At 37.6% G+C, this 17625-nt stretch overlaps 1 protein-coding gene across 5 annotated transcripts in view; it reads left to right on the forward strand.

The window, feature by feature from the left end:
- GOLGA4 (golgin A4) overlaps positions 1 to 17625 on the forward strand; it is a 121515-nt gene that overhangs the window by 44518 nt on the left and 59372 nt on the right. For 4 of the 5 annotated variants that reach the window (XM_047770164.1, XM_047770165.1, XM_047770167.1 and 1 more), the window contains 7 exons: positions 2786 to 2833; positions 4354 to 4410; positions 9541 to 9639; positions 10132 to 10261; positions 11710 to 11894; positions 12178 to 12261; positions 14420 to 14567. In XM_047770164.1, coding sequence (XP_047626120.1) covers positions 2786 to 2833; positions 4354 to 4410; positions 9541 to 9639; positions 10132 to 10261; positions 11710 to 11894; positions 12178 to 12261; positions 14420 to 14567 — 751 coding nt within the window. The remainder of the gene's footprint in view (positions 1 to 2785; positions 2834 to 4353; positions 4411 to 9540; positions 9640 to 10131; positions 10262 to 11709; positions 11895 to 12177; positions 12262 to 14419; positions 14568 to 17625) is intronic. The other variant, XM_047770166.1, reaches the window with a different exon arrangement.

Genomic DNA, 17625 nt, shown 5'->3' on the forward strand with positions numbered 1-17625 from the left:
TGTTTATCCTCTGAGTGTTGTGGCTCCAAAACGACTTCTTCTCCAGCCAGATTCTATTATTTCTGACTCCAGTTATGTTTTAGGTGATCTGGTTCTCTTTTTGTTTTTAGGGCCACACATGCGGCATATGGAGCTTCCCCGGCCTAGGGGTCGAGTTGAAGCTGTAGCTGCAGGCCTTTGCCACAGCCACAGCAACACGGGATCCAAGTCACATCTGCAGCCTACACCACAGCTCACCACACGCCAGATCCTTAACCCACTGAGTGAGACCGGGGATCAAACCCGCATCCTCATGGAACCTAGTCAGGTTCATTAACTGCTGAGCCACGAAGGGAACTCCAGTGATCTGGTTTTGTGACATTTTGGGTTCACTCTCATTGTACTTAATGTGAAATTTGCCTCAAGCGAAACTTTTAACTGCTAAACCCCTTGAGGATGACAGTCTTGTTTGGTCTCAGAGAGGAATGAAGTGGTGCTGCTCCATCTCTCCTTCTGGTCCTTCAGGAACATAGTACCTTCCCTTTGGACTGGATTGTGTCAGTTGCCCTTGCTGTCCTGTGCAGTTAAAACAGTTCTTCCTCAGGAAAGCCTTTCTGGAGCAAGCTGCCCATGGCTCGCTTTAAAAAAAAACAAAAACAAAAACAAAACAACATGTATTATTTGTCTTAACATTTATAAATTAGAATTGCAGTTAATTTTAATTAATGAATAATAAAGTTCAAAGTTAGTATATAAAATTAGTTATCATTTCTATTTCCAATTATGGCTATAATATGGGTAGTTTTAACTGCAACCAAAAAAGATGGTAAAACTCCTAAATGAAATATATAACATATCTTTTCAAAACTATAATGTGCTGACAGAATAGGAAAAAATTATTAGGCGAAAATCTGTTGACTAGCTGAAACCCAGAGAGGTAAATGGTGCATTAAAATCACGTATTTCATGAGGGACTTATGGAGTCTGGCAACTTTTCCCTTTATTTTTTTTTTTAATTTTAATTTTTTATTTCTGTCAAAGTTAATAATGGTCCTAAATTATTTGTTTATATTTGTTATTTTCAATAACTTATCCCTGGCTTTTAAGTTTGAAGCTGGGGTTGCTGTATAGTTAGTATTTAAGTGTACAAGACACTATTTTTGTTGATGTTTATGATGCTATTTAATTTTGCACCGTCTCTGTGAAGTAGATATTCATTAGCTCTGTTTTGTAGAATAGAGTTGAAAGACCTATAGAGGCTTGATCATAGAGATACTAGCTTATAATCGCATAGGTAGTGGTTGACAGTCTCTGCATTGATTTTAGGTCTTTCTGGTTGTTTAGAAACTATTCCATGCTACCTCAGGTAAAGTCAGCTTATTAGGGATGAAAAGAGCTGTTCTCTGAATCAGGGTTTTGTACGTAGCCGAGCAGCTCTCTCACTGAGATATATTGAGAGTCAGCCCTTGGCACAAGGACACAAGGGTTTTAAAAAAAAAAGAAAAAAAAAAAAGAAAAAGAGCCCTACTTTCCTTGCTACTGTAGGTCCCTAGGATGATCGTGCTGTAAGTGACATCTGACTGTTACGTTAACTCTTCCACTCCCCTCCCACTTTTTTATTTCTTGGCCACCCCACAGCATATGGAGTTCCCTGGCCAGGGATCAGATCCAAGCGGCAGTTGTAACCTATGCCACAGCTGCACCAACCCCGGATCCTTTAACCCACTGTGTCTGGCTGAGGATCCTTTGCTGATCCTGTTGAGCCATACGTGAAACTCTCTCCACCCCCCCCACCCCTTTTTTTTTGAGTCCCATTTTCCCATCCAGTCAAGATGATAAGAAGGGGAGGATCCTGGTCTTAGGCAGAATTTTGGTTGTTTTAATTCTATTGCTGGACTTTGTTTCCATTGTTGCCCACCTCTTGACTCAAGACATCAGCAGACACATTTGGGGGTGCACAGCAGTCTTCCAAGGAAAATGGCAGGGTTCAGAATTGGCGAGACAGGCTGTAGCCTGTCTCTTCAGAGCCCACCAGCACTTCTAAAGTGGTCCAGATAATTCATTGGAGGCATGTCCTTAGCCTTCCAATGAGTAACGCTGTATAATGTACAGGTTTAAAAGGATTTATTAGTCTCTGATTTCAGCAAGTTTAGGCAGAATGTTTAAATATCCTAGGTACACGGTTAGCAACCTCTTTAAGACCGAATTACCAGTCTTCCCCTGTTGATTATAAATTCTATTCCTCAGATTTTTTACGGAGCCATAGTTATATGTCCTAAAACCAGAGGAACTTTTAGAGATTACTTGATCTATTATAGCCCAAAGCAAAAATCATCTGGCGAGCTTGTTAAAACATACTTTGCTGAATCTCCACCCTCCCTCCACTTCTCATTCAGTTAGTTTGGGGTGGGGCCCAAGAATTTCTGTTTCTTGCAGGCTCCCAGGTGATGCTGTTGCTGAATCAGGCACTGATCTGTAACCACAGTTTGAGTAGCCTTTAGGCAAATTGGCTCTAGTCCCCACCTGTGAATTAGTATTGCAATTTAAAGAGGTATGTGTCTAAGGTGAAATCAAATGGAGATTTCAGTATCTATTTATAGAGTCAAATTACATTTTATTTTTTAGAAATATATTTCTTATGTTAATTAATTTCATCTGTATATGAATCTGATTAAATTATCTCTAAAAGGATTCCTTTGATTTATTTTCTGACATTCATGATGAGATGTTTTAGTAGAGTTTAGAATAATTAATTGCGTTTATGTAGGAGTGACTGATGTTATTAGTGACTTTTTCTTTATTTTAGCTTGTTACAGCTTATCAGACTCTTCAGAGAGAGAAGAAAAAGCTACAAGTAAGTAATTTGTTGGCTGTTATATTGATGCATACATAATTTTAAAATGAGAAAGGATCTTAAAAGATAGCTCTAACCCTCGTTTTTTTGTTTGTTTTGTTTTTTTAATGTCTGTACCTGCGGCCTATGGACATTCCTGGGCCAGGGATTGAATCCGAGCCCCAGCTGTGACCTATGCTGTACCTGTGGCAGTGCCAGATCCTTTAACCCACTGCAGTGAACCAGGATTGAACCTAAGCCTCTGCAGTGACCTGAGCCGCTGCATTTGGACTCTTAGCCCACTGTGCCATAGCTGGAACTCCTAACCCTCACTTTTTAATAATTCTTCACATGAACAAAGTATTTAACCCATTTTATCATTGGGGATTTTGATAAGGAGAATGAGTGAGAAATCCCAGAGATTTTCTCTCTGGGAGGGATGGGCTTACTTGAGTTTTTAATCTGTACCATGTGTAAGAGGTTTGGATTTAAGGCACGTATGCCTCTTTCAAGCATGTTTTCCAGCATCTCAGTCTGCAGGCTGCATCTTTGTTTTAGTGATAAAGAGATATACAACTTTGAAGCCTTCTTTTCTACTTTTTAAATATTTGCAGATATCTGTTTCTTATCATTATGTCAAGGTCCAAAAACAAGCATCCTCTCCTCTATTTCCTGAGGCTGCTGTTTGTAAAGTCCTTGGTTAAGTGTGTGGAAAGAAGCTATTAGATCTCTTCTGATGACCCCCTCCACCCCTCTGTGTCATCCTTTTTATGGCCAGGGATTTCCCACGAGGTATCCCAGGTAATAATTTACAAATCAGAGCTAAGGGAAAATATCTACTCCAGTTCAGATATTGGTTCTATGTTATTTGTAAAATGCAGATAGTCCTACTTTTTCAGTAAAAGTTACTTAAAACAGTTTAGCTTCTTGTCCCATTGAAAGACAATTATATAACCCAGAAGTTATTTGTAAAGTAAGTTTTTGTGAAAGTAATTCCCTCATGTACATTATTTTAAAATATTTAATCTGCCATCAATATTAGTCTCCATTAAGTACAACATTACATTTTCTGGCTTTGGTTTGGAATATAATCAATTGAGAATGGTAACACTAGTTATTTATTGCTAGTTCAGTGTTTTAATTGTTCATAAGACGTGTGAAAATTAGATTGTTTACAAATAAAATTTTTATTTTGATAATATTTTCTTAAACATATGGTCTACAGAAATGGGGTAGTTCTTTAGATCTTATCTAAAAATCCACATATTTTTAATATTCCATAAATTCATTCTCAAAAGGTTATGTTATCCCTAAATTCTGTGGCTACCTTGGTAGTGTTTCTATGAATTGTCTATGGATTTTTATTTCTAGATGTATATAATTCTACCACTAAGTGGCAGTAGAGAATTGTGGTTTCATAGTTGCAAAAGCAAAGGGTATTGGAGATAAAAATCCAGTGAATTGTGATCTTTTTTACTTGTTTTTCACTACTATGTCATGTGGTTGTTTGAACCAGCTGTTTTTTTCCTTTTTAATTAAAGGGTATATTAAGTCAGAGTCAGGATAAAGCACTTCGGAGGATTGGAGAGTTGAGAGAGGTAAGTTGTGACTAGCACTTTGAGAATAGTAAGTAAATCTCTCATATTTATCTGAACTATTGTATGTATTGGGATAGTTTCGTACACAGCAAATTGTAATGAAAACTAACCAGCTGAGCCAGCAAGCCCAGAGATCAATTCTTATGGTTTTTATTTGTGTGATTTCCCTAAGATATATATTGTTGGTGCAATTATAGGCAGTCCTTGTTTTATTGCCCTTCACTTGATTGCGCCTCAGCGATCCTGCGTTTTTACAAATTGAAGGTTTGTGACAGCCCTGCATTGTCAGATGATGGTTAGTATCTTTGAGCAGTAAAATGTTTTTAAAATTAAGGTATGTACATTCTTTGAAAAACAGAATGCTATTGCACACTTAATAGACTGTAGTTGTAAACATAATTTTTGTAAGCACTAGTAAACAAAAAAATTTGTGTGACTTGCTTTGTCGCAATACTTACTTGACTGTGTTGGACTGGAACTAAATCTCTATCTCCAAGGTGTGCCTATAATGACACAAGAATGTCTTATTTAGCAATAGTTTATCATTTGCCTGCATAAACAGTAAGTGGCAACTTTTAAGGCTAGCCTGTCCCTTTTAGGTATTTCAGGCTTCTTTTTGTTTCTTCCAACCAACAGTCTTTTTGATGAAGTAAAATAAAAATTATGTTCATTGTGCTTTGGGTGGTGGAGTAATTTTTACAGTGATGTATCAGAATCCAGGCAAATCTTCATTATTTGGGATCATGCTTTGCTAATTTCTGTTTCTGTCCTATCTTTTAATGGATGGAAAATTGGCTTAGAGTGGTTAGAGGATACCATTCTGTATCTCTGTGATCATTTATCATAAACATTTTAATATCTATTAATTGTAAAATATAACAAATCTAGAAAATCACACACAGAAATATGTATAGCTTACCTGTATATGGTGAACACTATTGAATGCACCCCCAAGGTCAAGAAATAGAATGTTGCTAGCCATGTCAGGAGCCCCTTTGATCTTCCCAGCCCAATCATAGCACCTTCCCTTTCTTCAGAAGTAACTACCATCCTAACTTTCATTGTATTTCCTTGTATCTCTTTGAGGTCTTATCACCTCAGTGTATATATACCTCTAGACACCACATCTTGCTTGTGTAAGACAGATTTTTGGGGGGATATATTTTTCAAGTTTCTTTAAATCTGCACATCTCCTGCATCCCTTTCTTTTCCTTTAGTTCATGTCTTGAAGAACCTGATGATAAATTAGAGGATTCAGAATTACTCATTTGTTTATCCCAACATTATAAACATAGCACACTTGGAGCAACAGTGCTAATTCTGCCACCATCAATTATGATTACTGAAATTACATAGATTTTTATATGCTATTCCAATTCTTCCACCATTTAAAAAACCCTTTTCTTCCTGCATTGCAGCAGGCTGCATTATAGGTCGCAGATACTGCTTGTATCTGGTGTTGCTGTGGCTGTGGCATAGGCCATAGCTGCAGCTCTCACTCCACTCCTGGACTGGGAACTTCTGTATGCCACAGGTGCGGCTATAAAAAAAAAAAATCGTTTTCTGTATCTATACTGTAAGATCATAAGCTATTACATATATATTCTTTTCCTTTTAACCTTTGCAGTGTATTTGTTCTGTGGGCATATTTCATGTTCCCCAGAAAGAGAAGGGGCCCTAGCTGTTATTCTTTCTCACCTCCCCCAGCCTCTCCATTGTATGCCCTCTCATCCTCACGTGTGCTTTTCTGAGTCCTAGCACTTCTCTGATGGGTCTTAGATGTCATACTAGAAATGTGGAGTCTTGTGGTGATTAGGAGTTCAGGTTTTGTTTCTTCTCAATCACTTCATATTACTAGAAAAAAGGTGCTTTTAGAACTTTCATCCAAAAAGTTTGTCTAAGTTAAAGTTGTTTGACACATTCTACTCATCAGAATTTCTCTCTGAGGAAGTAATCAGAAAGATCTTATAAAACTTATGCATAAAAATATTAATCCTAGGATTTGTTTAATTTTGCACACAGTCTAAGTGGCCAACAATACGATAATTATTCAGTTGGTTGCTATATTTTGTAATATTATAGAGCCATTATTATCATGCTAAAAAGTTCAAATAGTATAGATTTGCATTGAAGGTAAGTTTCCTAGATACTGAATATATAAGGGTTGATGAGACAAGATCCTTGACTGAATGAAGCTTATTTTCTGAAAGATATACATTATGTGTATGTGTGTGTGTGGGGGGGGTGTGTGTGGGGGGGTGGGGGGTGTGTGTTTGTGTGGGTGCGCACATACATATGTAACACACTGTCAGTAAACAGTTCTGTTAGGAAAAATAAAGCAAGCATAAGGGGGTGAAAGTTGAGTGAGGTCTTTAGAGAGGGTGGTCACAGACTGGTTACTCTTTAAAGAATGGATTATAGTGGGTAAGAAAGGAAGTGAGATCCTGTTAAGAGACTGTTGGAGCTGTAGTGGTGGTGCGGACAGAAGGGGTGAGAAATGAGCAAATTAGCTGTCCACTTTGAGGGTTTGCTGATGATTGGATGTGTGGGAAAAGAGAGGAGTAGTCAGATTGATCTCAGGATTTTTGTCTTGAGTGACAGTGAGTGGTGGTTATCATTTGTTGAAATAGGAACATTGGGAGAAGATGAGATTAATTGTGAAAAAAATCAGGGTTCGATTTTGTTTGGTTTCAGAGTTTGAAAGTAGTGTCACGTGGAAGAAAGATTAGATTTGTTTTTACTGTCACCAAAGATCTGATCAAAAGAGCTTTCTGAAAGTGGGAAATAACCTCAGACACTAGGGTCCAGTTTTGGAGCTAGTGTGATCCTTATCATGGTGGTGTTGGATAGCAGGCTGGCCAACCTATAGTTAGGATATAAATAGACATTTCTTGATTTCCTTTATATTTGTGGTCTTTTTTGTTTATGGAGTGCTTATTGGTAGAATAGTCTAAGGTGGCAGGAGAAGGGAGAAGGTGACATGATTAAAAGATGTTGCCAGGAGTTCCTGTTGTGACTCTACAGTAACAAAACCAATTAGTATCCATGAGGATATGGGTTCGATCCCTGGCCTTGCTTAGTGAGCTAAGGATCTGGTGTTGCCATGAGCTGCACTCTAGGTCACAGATGAGGCTTGGATCCTGTGTTGCTGTGGCAGTGGCTGTAGTATAGGCTGGCAGCTGCAGCTCTGATTTGACCCCTAGCCTGGGTACTTCCCTACCTCAAGTGCAGCCCTAAAAAACAAAAACAACAACAACAAAAAGATGTTGCCATTATATCCAAGGACTTCTTAAGATGAGGAGGTGAAAACATTTAAAACCTCCAGATGATAATATAAATTGAGAAGCATTTGTGGGCTGTTAGGGATGCCATGTAACAGAGTCTAGTATGGTAGAATGTAGAAAATTATTTAGAAGAAATGAATTTTAAAGAAAGTAAAGGATTGCGTTGCTATTAAGGTGATGTGCAGCTGTTCTATACTAATGAAGTGGCCTGTGCAGAATGATGGGGACAGTGAAATCCAGACTTTTGGATCATCATGGACCAGGAAATTACTTTTCAGCTTCTTTCATAAATAAGGGAAAGGAGAATTGTCATAGAGCTAGTTTTATTTTTTCAAGTGAGAACATTGAGAACAAGGAACCAGATTATTTCATTGTCATTATTTCATGAAAGAAAGGGTTTTTTTTAAATAACAAAAAAAGTTAAGAAAGACACAGTGTCAGAATAAAGTACAGTTGTTTAGATGAAAGAAATTTAGATCTAAGAAAAACTCTCTGCATTGGCTTTTTGTTTCTTTTTTTTCACCATGGATTGGTGAAAACTTCATTCTGGACATGTCTCAATCCAAATACCAGCATTTGGAGACTACTCTTGCAGGGGCAAGTCAAGCCAGGAGTCTTTAGTGGGAGGAACAGTGAATAATGTGCTTAGAGATCTTAGGGCAGTGTGGGTGTGTGAGAGAATAGAGGACAGTTAGTACCTCAGGGTGTGAGAACGAGTAAATTTGAAACAATTCAAGAAGCGTATGTTGCTTATAAACTCTTGAAAATATTGTCTGAGGAAAGTTTTCTAGCAGAGGTGTGAGGGACGAATTAAATCAGAGGAAGGCTTGAGGTAAGAATTCTCTCCAGAAGGTCCTGAAGGAAATTAATCATCAAAGTTATTAGAGATTAGATATGGTTATGGATGTGGAAAAAGGACCTAAACATTGTAAAGAAAGTTATGAAAGAATTTGATAATATATAAGGATCAGCAAAGATACGTAAAATGTGACTTGCAATATTTTGAGCTTAGGGAATTAGAAAGTAGGAATCCTATAAAAATAGAGGTGTTTTGATGGGCTAGTCAGTAGGTTCCAGGTGTGAATCTAGGGCATTCTAATGAGCAAGTGTAAGGGAGAAGCATGAGGACAGAACTCAGCCCAGAGGGACAGTTGGTGAGAGGATCAGTGAGGGACGTGGTGGGAGCTCGAAGAGACAAGAATATGGATAGGAGCCCTGAAGCCACAGAAAGTAGGTACCTCACTTGAGGAGGTAGTTATTAGTGACTGGTGTGGTAGGCAGGTAAAGATCATTGGATTTAGTTCTGAAGGTTCATTAATGATCTAAGGAAAGCAGTAATTAAGTGATTTCAGGAAGTTGAAATGTCACTGTTTGTTGATCAACTAGGTCAACCTTTTCATTTGAGGAAGCTTTTGATTTTGGCTGTTGATCACTTTCATGTATTGGGGGGAGGAAGGCTCTATTGATTATCTATTTAGTGTGTAACAGTTTAGTTTTAGAGCAAGTGAATATAAGATAGCACAAGTAGTAAGATGTCTTAAAATAGAATAAAGTTTTACCTTTAAGTAACTAATTTTTTAATCCTCTCTACATATTTATCAATTCAGCAATGATTAGAACTCTAAAATATACTTTCTCTTCTTGGATCTTCATACTCTTTAAGGAATAAAATCATTTGTTGTGGTAAGTACTAATGTTTTAAATGCTGATTAGTCTCTAATTATTGTTGCTGATACCTTAAGAGTAATGCAAATGTGGATTGGTTGTTTTTTAAACTTTGAAAACTTCAAGTTTGTACTTTTTGTTTTATATATTGAAAACTACCTATGAATATTTTATGTTTTAGGAGCTCCAAATGGACCAGCAAGCAAAAAAACATCTCCAGGAGGAGTTTGATGCATCTTTAGAGGAAAAAGATCAGTATATTAGTGTTCTTCAGACTCAGGTAGAAAAAGTGTGGAATTTTTGGATAAAGAAGAGTAAAGGGGTTTTGATGGGATATCTAATAGGTTCTGGATGTTTTTTTTTAAAATGACCTACTTTTGAAATTCTTTGCTTTTCATCAGTTCATTTTAAGGATAATTTTTGATGTATTGTATCTTTTGGCTAACGTATCATTGAAGATAGCAAATATCAAAATCTCCAGCATTGGGAATAAATTTCTTATTTTGATTTTTTCTCCTCATTATTGCAAAAAGGATATCTTTTACTGTATCCCTTCTCTGTTTTTTTTCTTTTGGCCATGCCCATGGCATGTGAAAGTTCCTGGGACAGGGATTAAACCTGCGCCAAAACAATCACCCGAGCTGCTGCAGTGACAATACTTAACTTACTGCGCTGCAAGAGGACTCCTATCCCTTCTCTGTTTTAAAGAAAGTACTGCTGCCATAGTTTCTCCTGATGTTTTTCTAATGAAGGATATGGATATGTTTTTTAGGTTTCTTTGCTGAAACAACGATTACGAAATGGCCCAATGAATGCTGATTTATCAAAACCACTCCCTCAGATGGAACCACAGCCTGAAGGTGTCACAAAAGAGAGCACAGAGAGTGATGCAGAGCCAGTAGGTAAGCTTCAGCTTTTCAGAAGGTTAAAAACCAGAGAAGGATGTTAAGAGATTCTAGGTCATGAACTGAGGTAAAAGTAAAGTGTCCCTGACCCTAATGTTTCCAGAAAGTTGCATTGAAAAGCAGAATTCAACTCAGTCAATTTTAAAGATCTTACTGATTTAATTTGATGATACATGGATCAGGTAGCATCTCATCTAGCAGAGAGAAGCGATTCTAGGAGTTGTGTAAAACAAAAGATTTCTGTAGGCAGAAAGGAGTGGGACAGGGAGGTTACACTATCAAAAAGTGGATTGGTTGTGACAAAGTCCCTTTCTTTAGGGGAGGTCTTATCAGGCAGATGACCTCTTTAGAGTTGATCAGGCCATTCCTGATTGACTGGTTTAATGTTCCATTTCTGGGAGAGGCCGAAATTGTAATAGTCTCAGTTTGGTGTTGTGAGGCTTAGCATAAGCCTTCATTTTGGGCCTGTTGTCTTATTTTTAATAGATGCAAGAATTTTTGTTGTTTTTTTGGGCTCTTTGTCATTATTCAGGGGAAAGTAAGTAATTGTAAGTCTGTGAATAGCACTACATTTTCATTGTAATTGAAATTCATTACATTATACTATTTTATTGATAGCAATAGCTAGATTTCATATAAATAGGTCAGACCTGCTCAAGATTAAGGAATGTACTGTTCATCATACTTAACTATTTTAGTTTTGAAGTAATATTGCGTATATATACATTCAAAGATGCCGACATTTGTTCTATTATTTGCTTTCTAGTTGAAAAAGAAGGAATAGTTAACTTTTGCTTTAAAATCCAATTATAGGTTTCCATATTCTTTGATACTTTGAGGTACCTGTTCAGGAAGATTTCCACTGTCTATCCACTAGCTTTCTCTCAGAGATTTCTGGTAAACGTTTGGTCCAGCCAGTGCCGGAGCAAGGTGCTGAGCAGCCATCTCTCTGAGCAGCCAACCTATAAGGGGTCTTGAAATACCCCTGGGCTACTTCTTAAGTGTAAGGAGTTGGAGAAAATGATACCAGAACTCCTCTCTGGAAGAGATTAGAATGCTTTGGAAGGAATACTTTATTAATCTTTTTAGCATAGGAGCTAAGACTCAGGGGGCACTTTTGAAGAGCAAAAGATGGTCATGAAACTTTCTTTTAAGGGGGGTGGTATCAGTTCACATTAGTTAACTAGTGAGTGTGGTGTGCCATTTGAGGTGGGGTTGGGTCACAGAAGAGTTGAATGTACTACTCAGTTTCTCCAGGTACAGATCATACAAGCAGTGAAAGAGTAGAGGTTTGACAGGGTTCCCTTCTCCTCACTCTGGTTCCGGTAGAAAGCGTGGGCTAGGAATATACTCCTGTGTGCTGACAGTGCTGGGAGCTGTTCCCAGGGAGCCCTGATATTCCTGGCTGACTGTCCCTGCTTGTGCTGCTTTGTGGTTAATGGTAGGAGATGGAACTTCTGCTAAAACACTGGAAATACTTCAGCAAAGAGTTAAGCGTCAAGAGAATCTACTCCAGCGCTGTAAGGAAACAATTCAGTCGCATAAGGAACAGTGTACACTATTAACCAGTGAAAAAGAAGCCCTGCAAGAACAACTAGATGAAAGACTTCAAGAACTAGAAAAGATGAAGGTAAAAGAGCAAATGAGTGTGGTTGAATGTACCCCTGTAAAGCTAGGACCACAGGCCCCAGCGTGGCCTGCACCTTTGGAAAACCTTCCCCCTTCCTCCATAGACAGTGTGGCGAGGCCCCCGAGCACCCTGGGCTTCGTAACACTTAGCATACTTTGAGACAGCCTGAGTACTCTTCTCCTATTGGACTTGTAGGAGTATTCCAATTAGATAAAATGTTTAGAGTTCTCATATGAGGAGAAGCTTTATTAGAGATGGAAATGAATTTTTAAAATTTTTTTAGGAGCTTCATATGGCTGAGAAGACTAAACTTATCACTCAGTTGCGTGATGCAAAGAACTTAATTGAACAGCTTGAACAAGATAAGGTAAAACAACAAAACTTATGATATTAAAATTTGTCAAGGGGCCCCCAAATTCATTTTTGGAAGCAATCGGAAGCATTCAGACTTCTACTTTCCAAAATTATTATAGCTGCTTCCACAAAAAATCTTTTTGTTTTAATTTCTACGTTTATATAATTATTAGCATTAGTTTTATATCATGTGAGGTTGATTCTCTGTGATTTCTTGAACTCAGTCATCATTTTGATTTATAACTTAGAATACTGTTGCAAAAGAAATTAGTTTATAGTAATAACTACTTTTTAGAGAAAAGTTAAATTATTTATAGTGAAGCCATTATTAAATGTGAATGGTATTAAGTATTGTCTTTCGGATATAATAGAAATAGATTATTCTCTCAGATAAACTGCCTAAAAAGTAAAGAAGTCATAATTGTGTACATTAGCCTAAACAGAAATTTCTGCAAATAAGCTTTAGAACGTATAGGTGAGAATGGCATTTTAGAGTTGGAATAGCAGTTTCAACTGTGGCAGCAGACAACTAGAAAATTCATGAGCAAGCAGTTTTGACTAAAGTCAAGTTCATGGGTCCTTTTTTTTTTTTTAAAGTAGCTTCCCAATTAGTTCCACACCATCCACTATTTTCTTTAATATGGTACTTTATAGCCACAGTATTTTAAGTGACCATGTAATTAAGAACATGTAAGAGCTGTTCTGCTATTGAAATGTATTAGCAATCTTTTCATTCTATTTATTTTTCTAGATTCTATTCCTCAAAATTCATGAAGGCCTTCTTTAAAAAAAAACAACACTTTTTATTATGAAAAAATTGAAACATTTACAAAAGTACAAAGATTAATAAAATGAATTTCTGTGAACCTGTCACTCAACTCTAGCAGTTAACATCTCATGGCTAATTTTATCTGTACATTCCTAACCCCCGTTGTCCTCAACCCAGGATTGCTTTAGAGCAAATCTAAGAAATTTTATCATTTCTTCCATAAGTATTTTAATGTAGCTTTAAAATAAAGGGCTCTTTTTATTTTTATAAAAATGTAACCACATGATCACATCTAAAAATCTAATAGTAATTCCTTAATGTAATCAACTATATGACAGTTTCAGATTTAACTTTTTGTCTCATACATTTTTTTTCCCTATTTTTCTGAATCAAAATCGAGATGAGGTTCTTTCATTGCAATTGATTGATGTGACTCATTAAGACCTGACTCTATAGGTTTCAGTGCTCCACCCCCCTTTCTCTCTCTCTCTCTCTTTTCCATTGTGATTTGAAGGCCCACAATTTTGTTTGAAACTCTGTATAGTCATATCTGGTTTTTAATCTGTTCATTAACATCAGCCCACTGGAAGAGTCATACCCTAAAGCAAGGGTTGACAAACCCTGGAAGTAAGGTGATACTCTTCTTGATATCATAAAGTGCTGTCAGAGTTTTACTTTTCAAGAGATGAGTTGAACCACCTATTTTTTTGTTAATTACAGATGACCGATTTAATCTGTGATATTTGGTTATATTTTCCCCATAGCAACATTCATTTCTTATGTAGATTATCCAGAAAGTGGGAAGATAGTACCAATTAGCAAATTGGAGGAATGGCATTGCCTCACTGACAGTAATAAGGAGTGTGTTGGGACCAGAGGCTGTCACAAGAGGAAGGAGAAAAACCAGGTAGATCTATACCACAGTCTTGGTCCATCCACTGTGGCAGCAGTAACATTACACTCTCAGCAGCCTCTAAGGCTTTCTCCCTATGGTACCCCACAGTTCAGTTCAGTAACTGTAGGTCACGATTAGCTCTGAGCCAAGGACAAAAGGCTCTGTTTTGTTCATTATAAACTGTTTACTCTGGTAGCAAAAATTATAGTAAACATTTATAGAAAGATTATAAATCTTTAAACTGTTTTTAATAATGAAAAGATACAAATTATTATTAAAAAAACTTTTTATATTAAAAATACTCCGATATGCCAGGTAACTGAAGTTATTGTGGTATATCGTCTAGTATATGCTACAGAACCCAAACTTCAGTTTGTGAAATACTGAAGTCTTACACTGTACTTAGTAAGAAACATTATGTTTTCTGCCCTTTAAATTGTGTTTAGTATTGCTATTGATAATGCAGTTTTGTTATGCAAATGCTTTAGAGTCTGCACTTCTGTTTAGGGAATGGTTATAGCAGAGACAAAGCGTCAGATGCATGAAACCCTGGAAATGAAAGAAGAAGAAATTGCCCAACTTCGTAGTCGAATCAAACAGATGACTACCCAGGGTGAGGAATTACGGGAACAGAAAGAAAAGTCTGAAAGAGCTGGTAAGAACTCAGGGGTTACTTGTTTTTCGTTAGAACTCAAAAAGTCATATAAAGTGCTTGAGCAACCAACATTTAGAAAAATTAATTAAATATAGATAAAAATGTTTAACGTAGATAGTGTGGCCTCTTCCTCAGAAGAAGCAGGGGTTGGTAAACTATAGCCTTTGGGTGAAATGCAGCCCATGCCTGGATGATTTTTGTAGAGCCTGCAAAGCCTAAAGCATTTATTATCTGGCCCTTTATAGAAAACGTTTGCTGACCACTGCCCTAGCCTGTCAAAATTGAGGTTTACAATTTTGGAACTCCCCAAGTACGCACTACATGGTATATATTAGATAACTGCTGCCTTATGGATGCTCTAGGGTAAACAAAAAATAGAAGATATAGTCTGCTTTATAAAAGAATATTGGAATAATTCAGTGTTATATGTAACAGCATTATGTTTTGACACAGTAAATGATAGGTTGTAAAGTATAGAGCCCAGCATGGTCTTCATAGGAAAGAAAGAAGAGACACCAGAAAGAGGAGAGAGCAGAGTGAACTGATGTCTTTAGGTTAGTGAGGATGTGAGTTTTGAGTTGACCCTCAAAAAATGAATGGGCAGAAGCAGAGAAGTGGGGGCCATACACATTTCAGATATAAGAACATTAAACAGTCCACAGTGACCATAGAAAGCATGTGAATCAACTGAAAACCATTCTTGCCGAAGTGAGAAATGAATTTGGATTGTGAAGGAACTATTAAAGTCTTTAAAGGTGAGTAGCTGAGTTTAGCCTTTTGTGTACAAAGAAGCCAGTAATAGGAAAGCATAATGGGATGGAATCCAATGTTTTATGTAGAAAAGAAATGAAGTGGGAAGTTAAACTTAAAAGCAAAAGTAGAAACATGGGTTTTGGGAACTGAGAACTTTGGCCACCTTGACTAGGATGGTGGATCTGGGAAGAAGAACAGTCAAATCTGCAGAATTTGGCATCCGATCAACTTGCTAGAGTCTTCATAGAGACTTCATAGTTTTAAGTTTAGGATACTGAACTTAAATAATGTGAGGTCAGGAGTTTCTGCTGTGGTGCAATGGGTCACTGCGGAGGTGTGAGTCCAAACCCTGGCACAGCACAGTGGGTTGAAGGATCCGGTATTGCCGAAACTGTAGCATAGGTCACAGCTGTGGCTCAGATTCAGTCCCTGGCCTGGGAACTTCCATATGCTCTTGGGTGAGGCCATGACAAGCAAATAAATAGAATTTAAAAAATAAAAATAATGTGAAGTCAGCATAAGAATGTAAGTGGGGATACTAAGGAATGGAGTGAAGTGGAGTTTGCTTAGATACTTTGAATTTGAGCCAATTATGAACTTTCCAAATGGAATTGACTTGTAGGAATTTGGAAATAAGAAATTATAGTTTCTTTCAGGAGTCATTAGTCTAAGGGTGAAGCCTCTGGTTAAATCTGTAGAAGAGGCTGATTTTTCCAAAGGATTAATAGCAGTGGTAGCAGTAGCAGCATTGCTTCTGCTGCTGATTTTGTTTGTTTGTTTGTTTGTTTGTCTTTTGTCTTTTTTGTTGTTGTTGTTGTTGTTGTTGTTGCTATTTCTTGGGCTGCTCCCGCGGCATATGGAGGTTCCCAGGCTAGGGGTTGAATTGGAGCTGTAGCCACCGGCCTACGCCAGAGCCACAGCAACGTGGGATCTGAGCCGTGTCTGCAACCTACACCACAGCTCACGGCAACACCGGATCGTTAACCCACTGAGCAAGGGCAGGGACCGAACCCGCAACCTCATGGTTCCTAGTCGGATTCGTTAACCACTGCGCCACGACGGGAACTCCTGCTGATTTTTTTTTTAGGGCCACACCTGCAGCATATGGAGGTTCCCAGGCCAGGAGTCGAATCAGAGCTACAGCTGCCAGCCTATATGCCACAACCACAGCAACTTGGGATCTGAGCCATGTCTGCAACTTACACCACAGCTCATGGCAACGCCAGATCCCCAACCCAAGGAGCTAGGCCAGGGATTGAGCTCACTTCCTCATGGATACTAATTGGGTTTGTTTCTGCTGAGCCACAACAGGAGCTCCTGCTGATAATTATTAAGCGTGATTTAGCATGCACACACTGCTGCTGCCTCTGATGACTGACATTTATTTTATTCAAGGTTGTCATGAATTCTTTGCTTGTATCTACTGGTGTATACATTTATATTTAATCTTTAAGATTTCCGTGATATTTTCATTATCCTTATTTTACAAATAAGAAATAAAATGAGAAAACGTAAAAACATAAAAGTTAAGTAACTTGCTTATTGCATTCTCCCACAGAGAGTAAAGTATAGTCAGGATTCGAATCTAGGCATTTTGAGTCCAGAGTCTGTGATCTTGGGTTTGGTAAAGAGAAATAAATGAGGGGAAAAAAGTTACCTAGAAAGTCATAGGAATTGTGGATACTTACGCTTCTGGAGGAATATAAGAGGTGTTTCCAAAAGTGGGGGTGGTAGGATGAAGATTTTTTAAAACATCTTTTAATTTGTATGAGGATTCGATTGCTAGGATGCAGTTTCAGAAATGATTTTAGATTCCAGATTGTAAGGTTGAAGGAGGGAAATGGGTATAAATGAGAGAGATAGTTGGATGATACCAAATCTGGTCCTAAATATCTCATTTCTTTGCCATTGTTTTATTGATAAGTGGCTGGGGAGTCTAGTTAATGATTTTGCACCCAATAAACCTAGGAAGATTTCCCTTCAGAGAGTGTTAATACATAGAATCTCCCAGAATATAATCTCTGAAGACTTACTTGAAGCAGTTAAAGAGTTGTGAGATGGCTGTTAAACAGGTTTGCTTTCTATGAGCAGAAAACCTAATGCAGAGTCTCAGCTTCTCATGTCAGGCCTTTTCATTTTTAGCACTGCATTTGTTGACTCTTGTGGACAGCCAGGAGAAAATAATGCTGGTTAGGGGTTACATTTCCTTTTAAAATTGAGGCGTATCTTATGAGCATGTAGAAACCCATGAATAAATACCAAGTAAAAAGCAGTGAATGATGAAAACATATACAAAATATACAGT

The sequence above is a fragment of the Phacochoerus africanus genome, chromosome 1, assembly GCF_016906955.1.
Source record: "Phacochoerus africanus isolate WHEZ1 chromosome 1, ROS_Pafr_v1, whole genome shotgun sequence".
In the NCBI taxonomy this organism is placed as follows: Eukaryota; Metazoa; Chordata; class Mammalia; order Artiodactyla; family Suidae; genus Phacochoerus; species Phacochoerus africanus.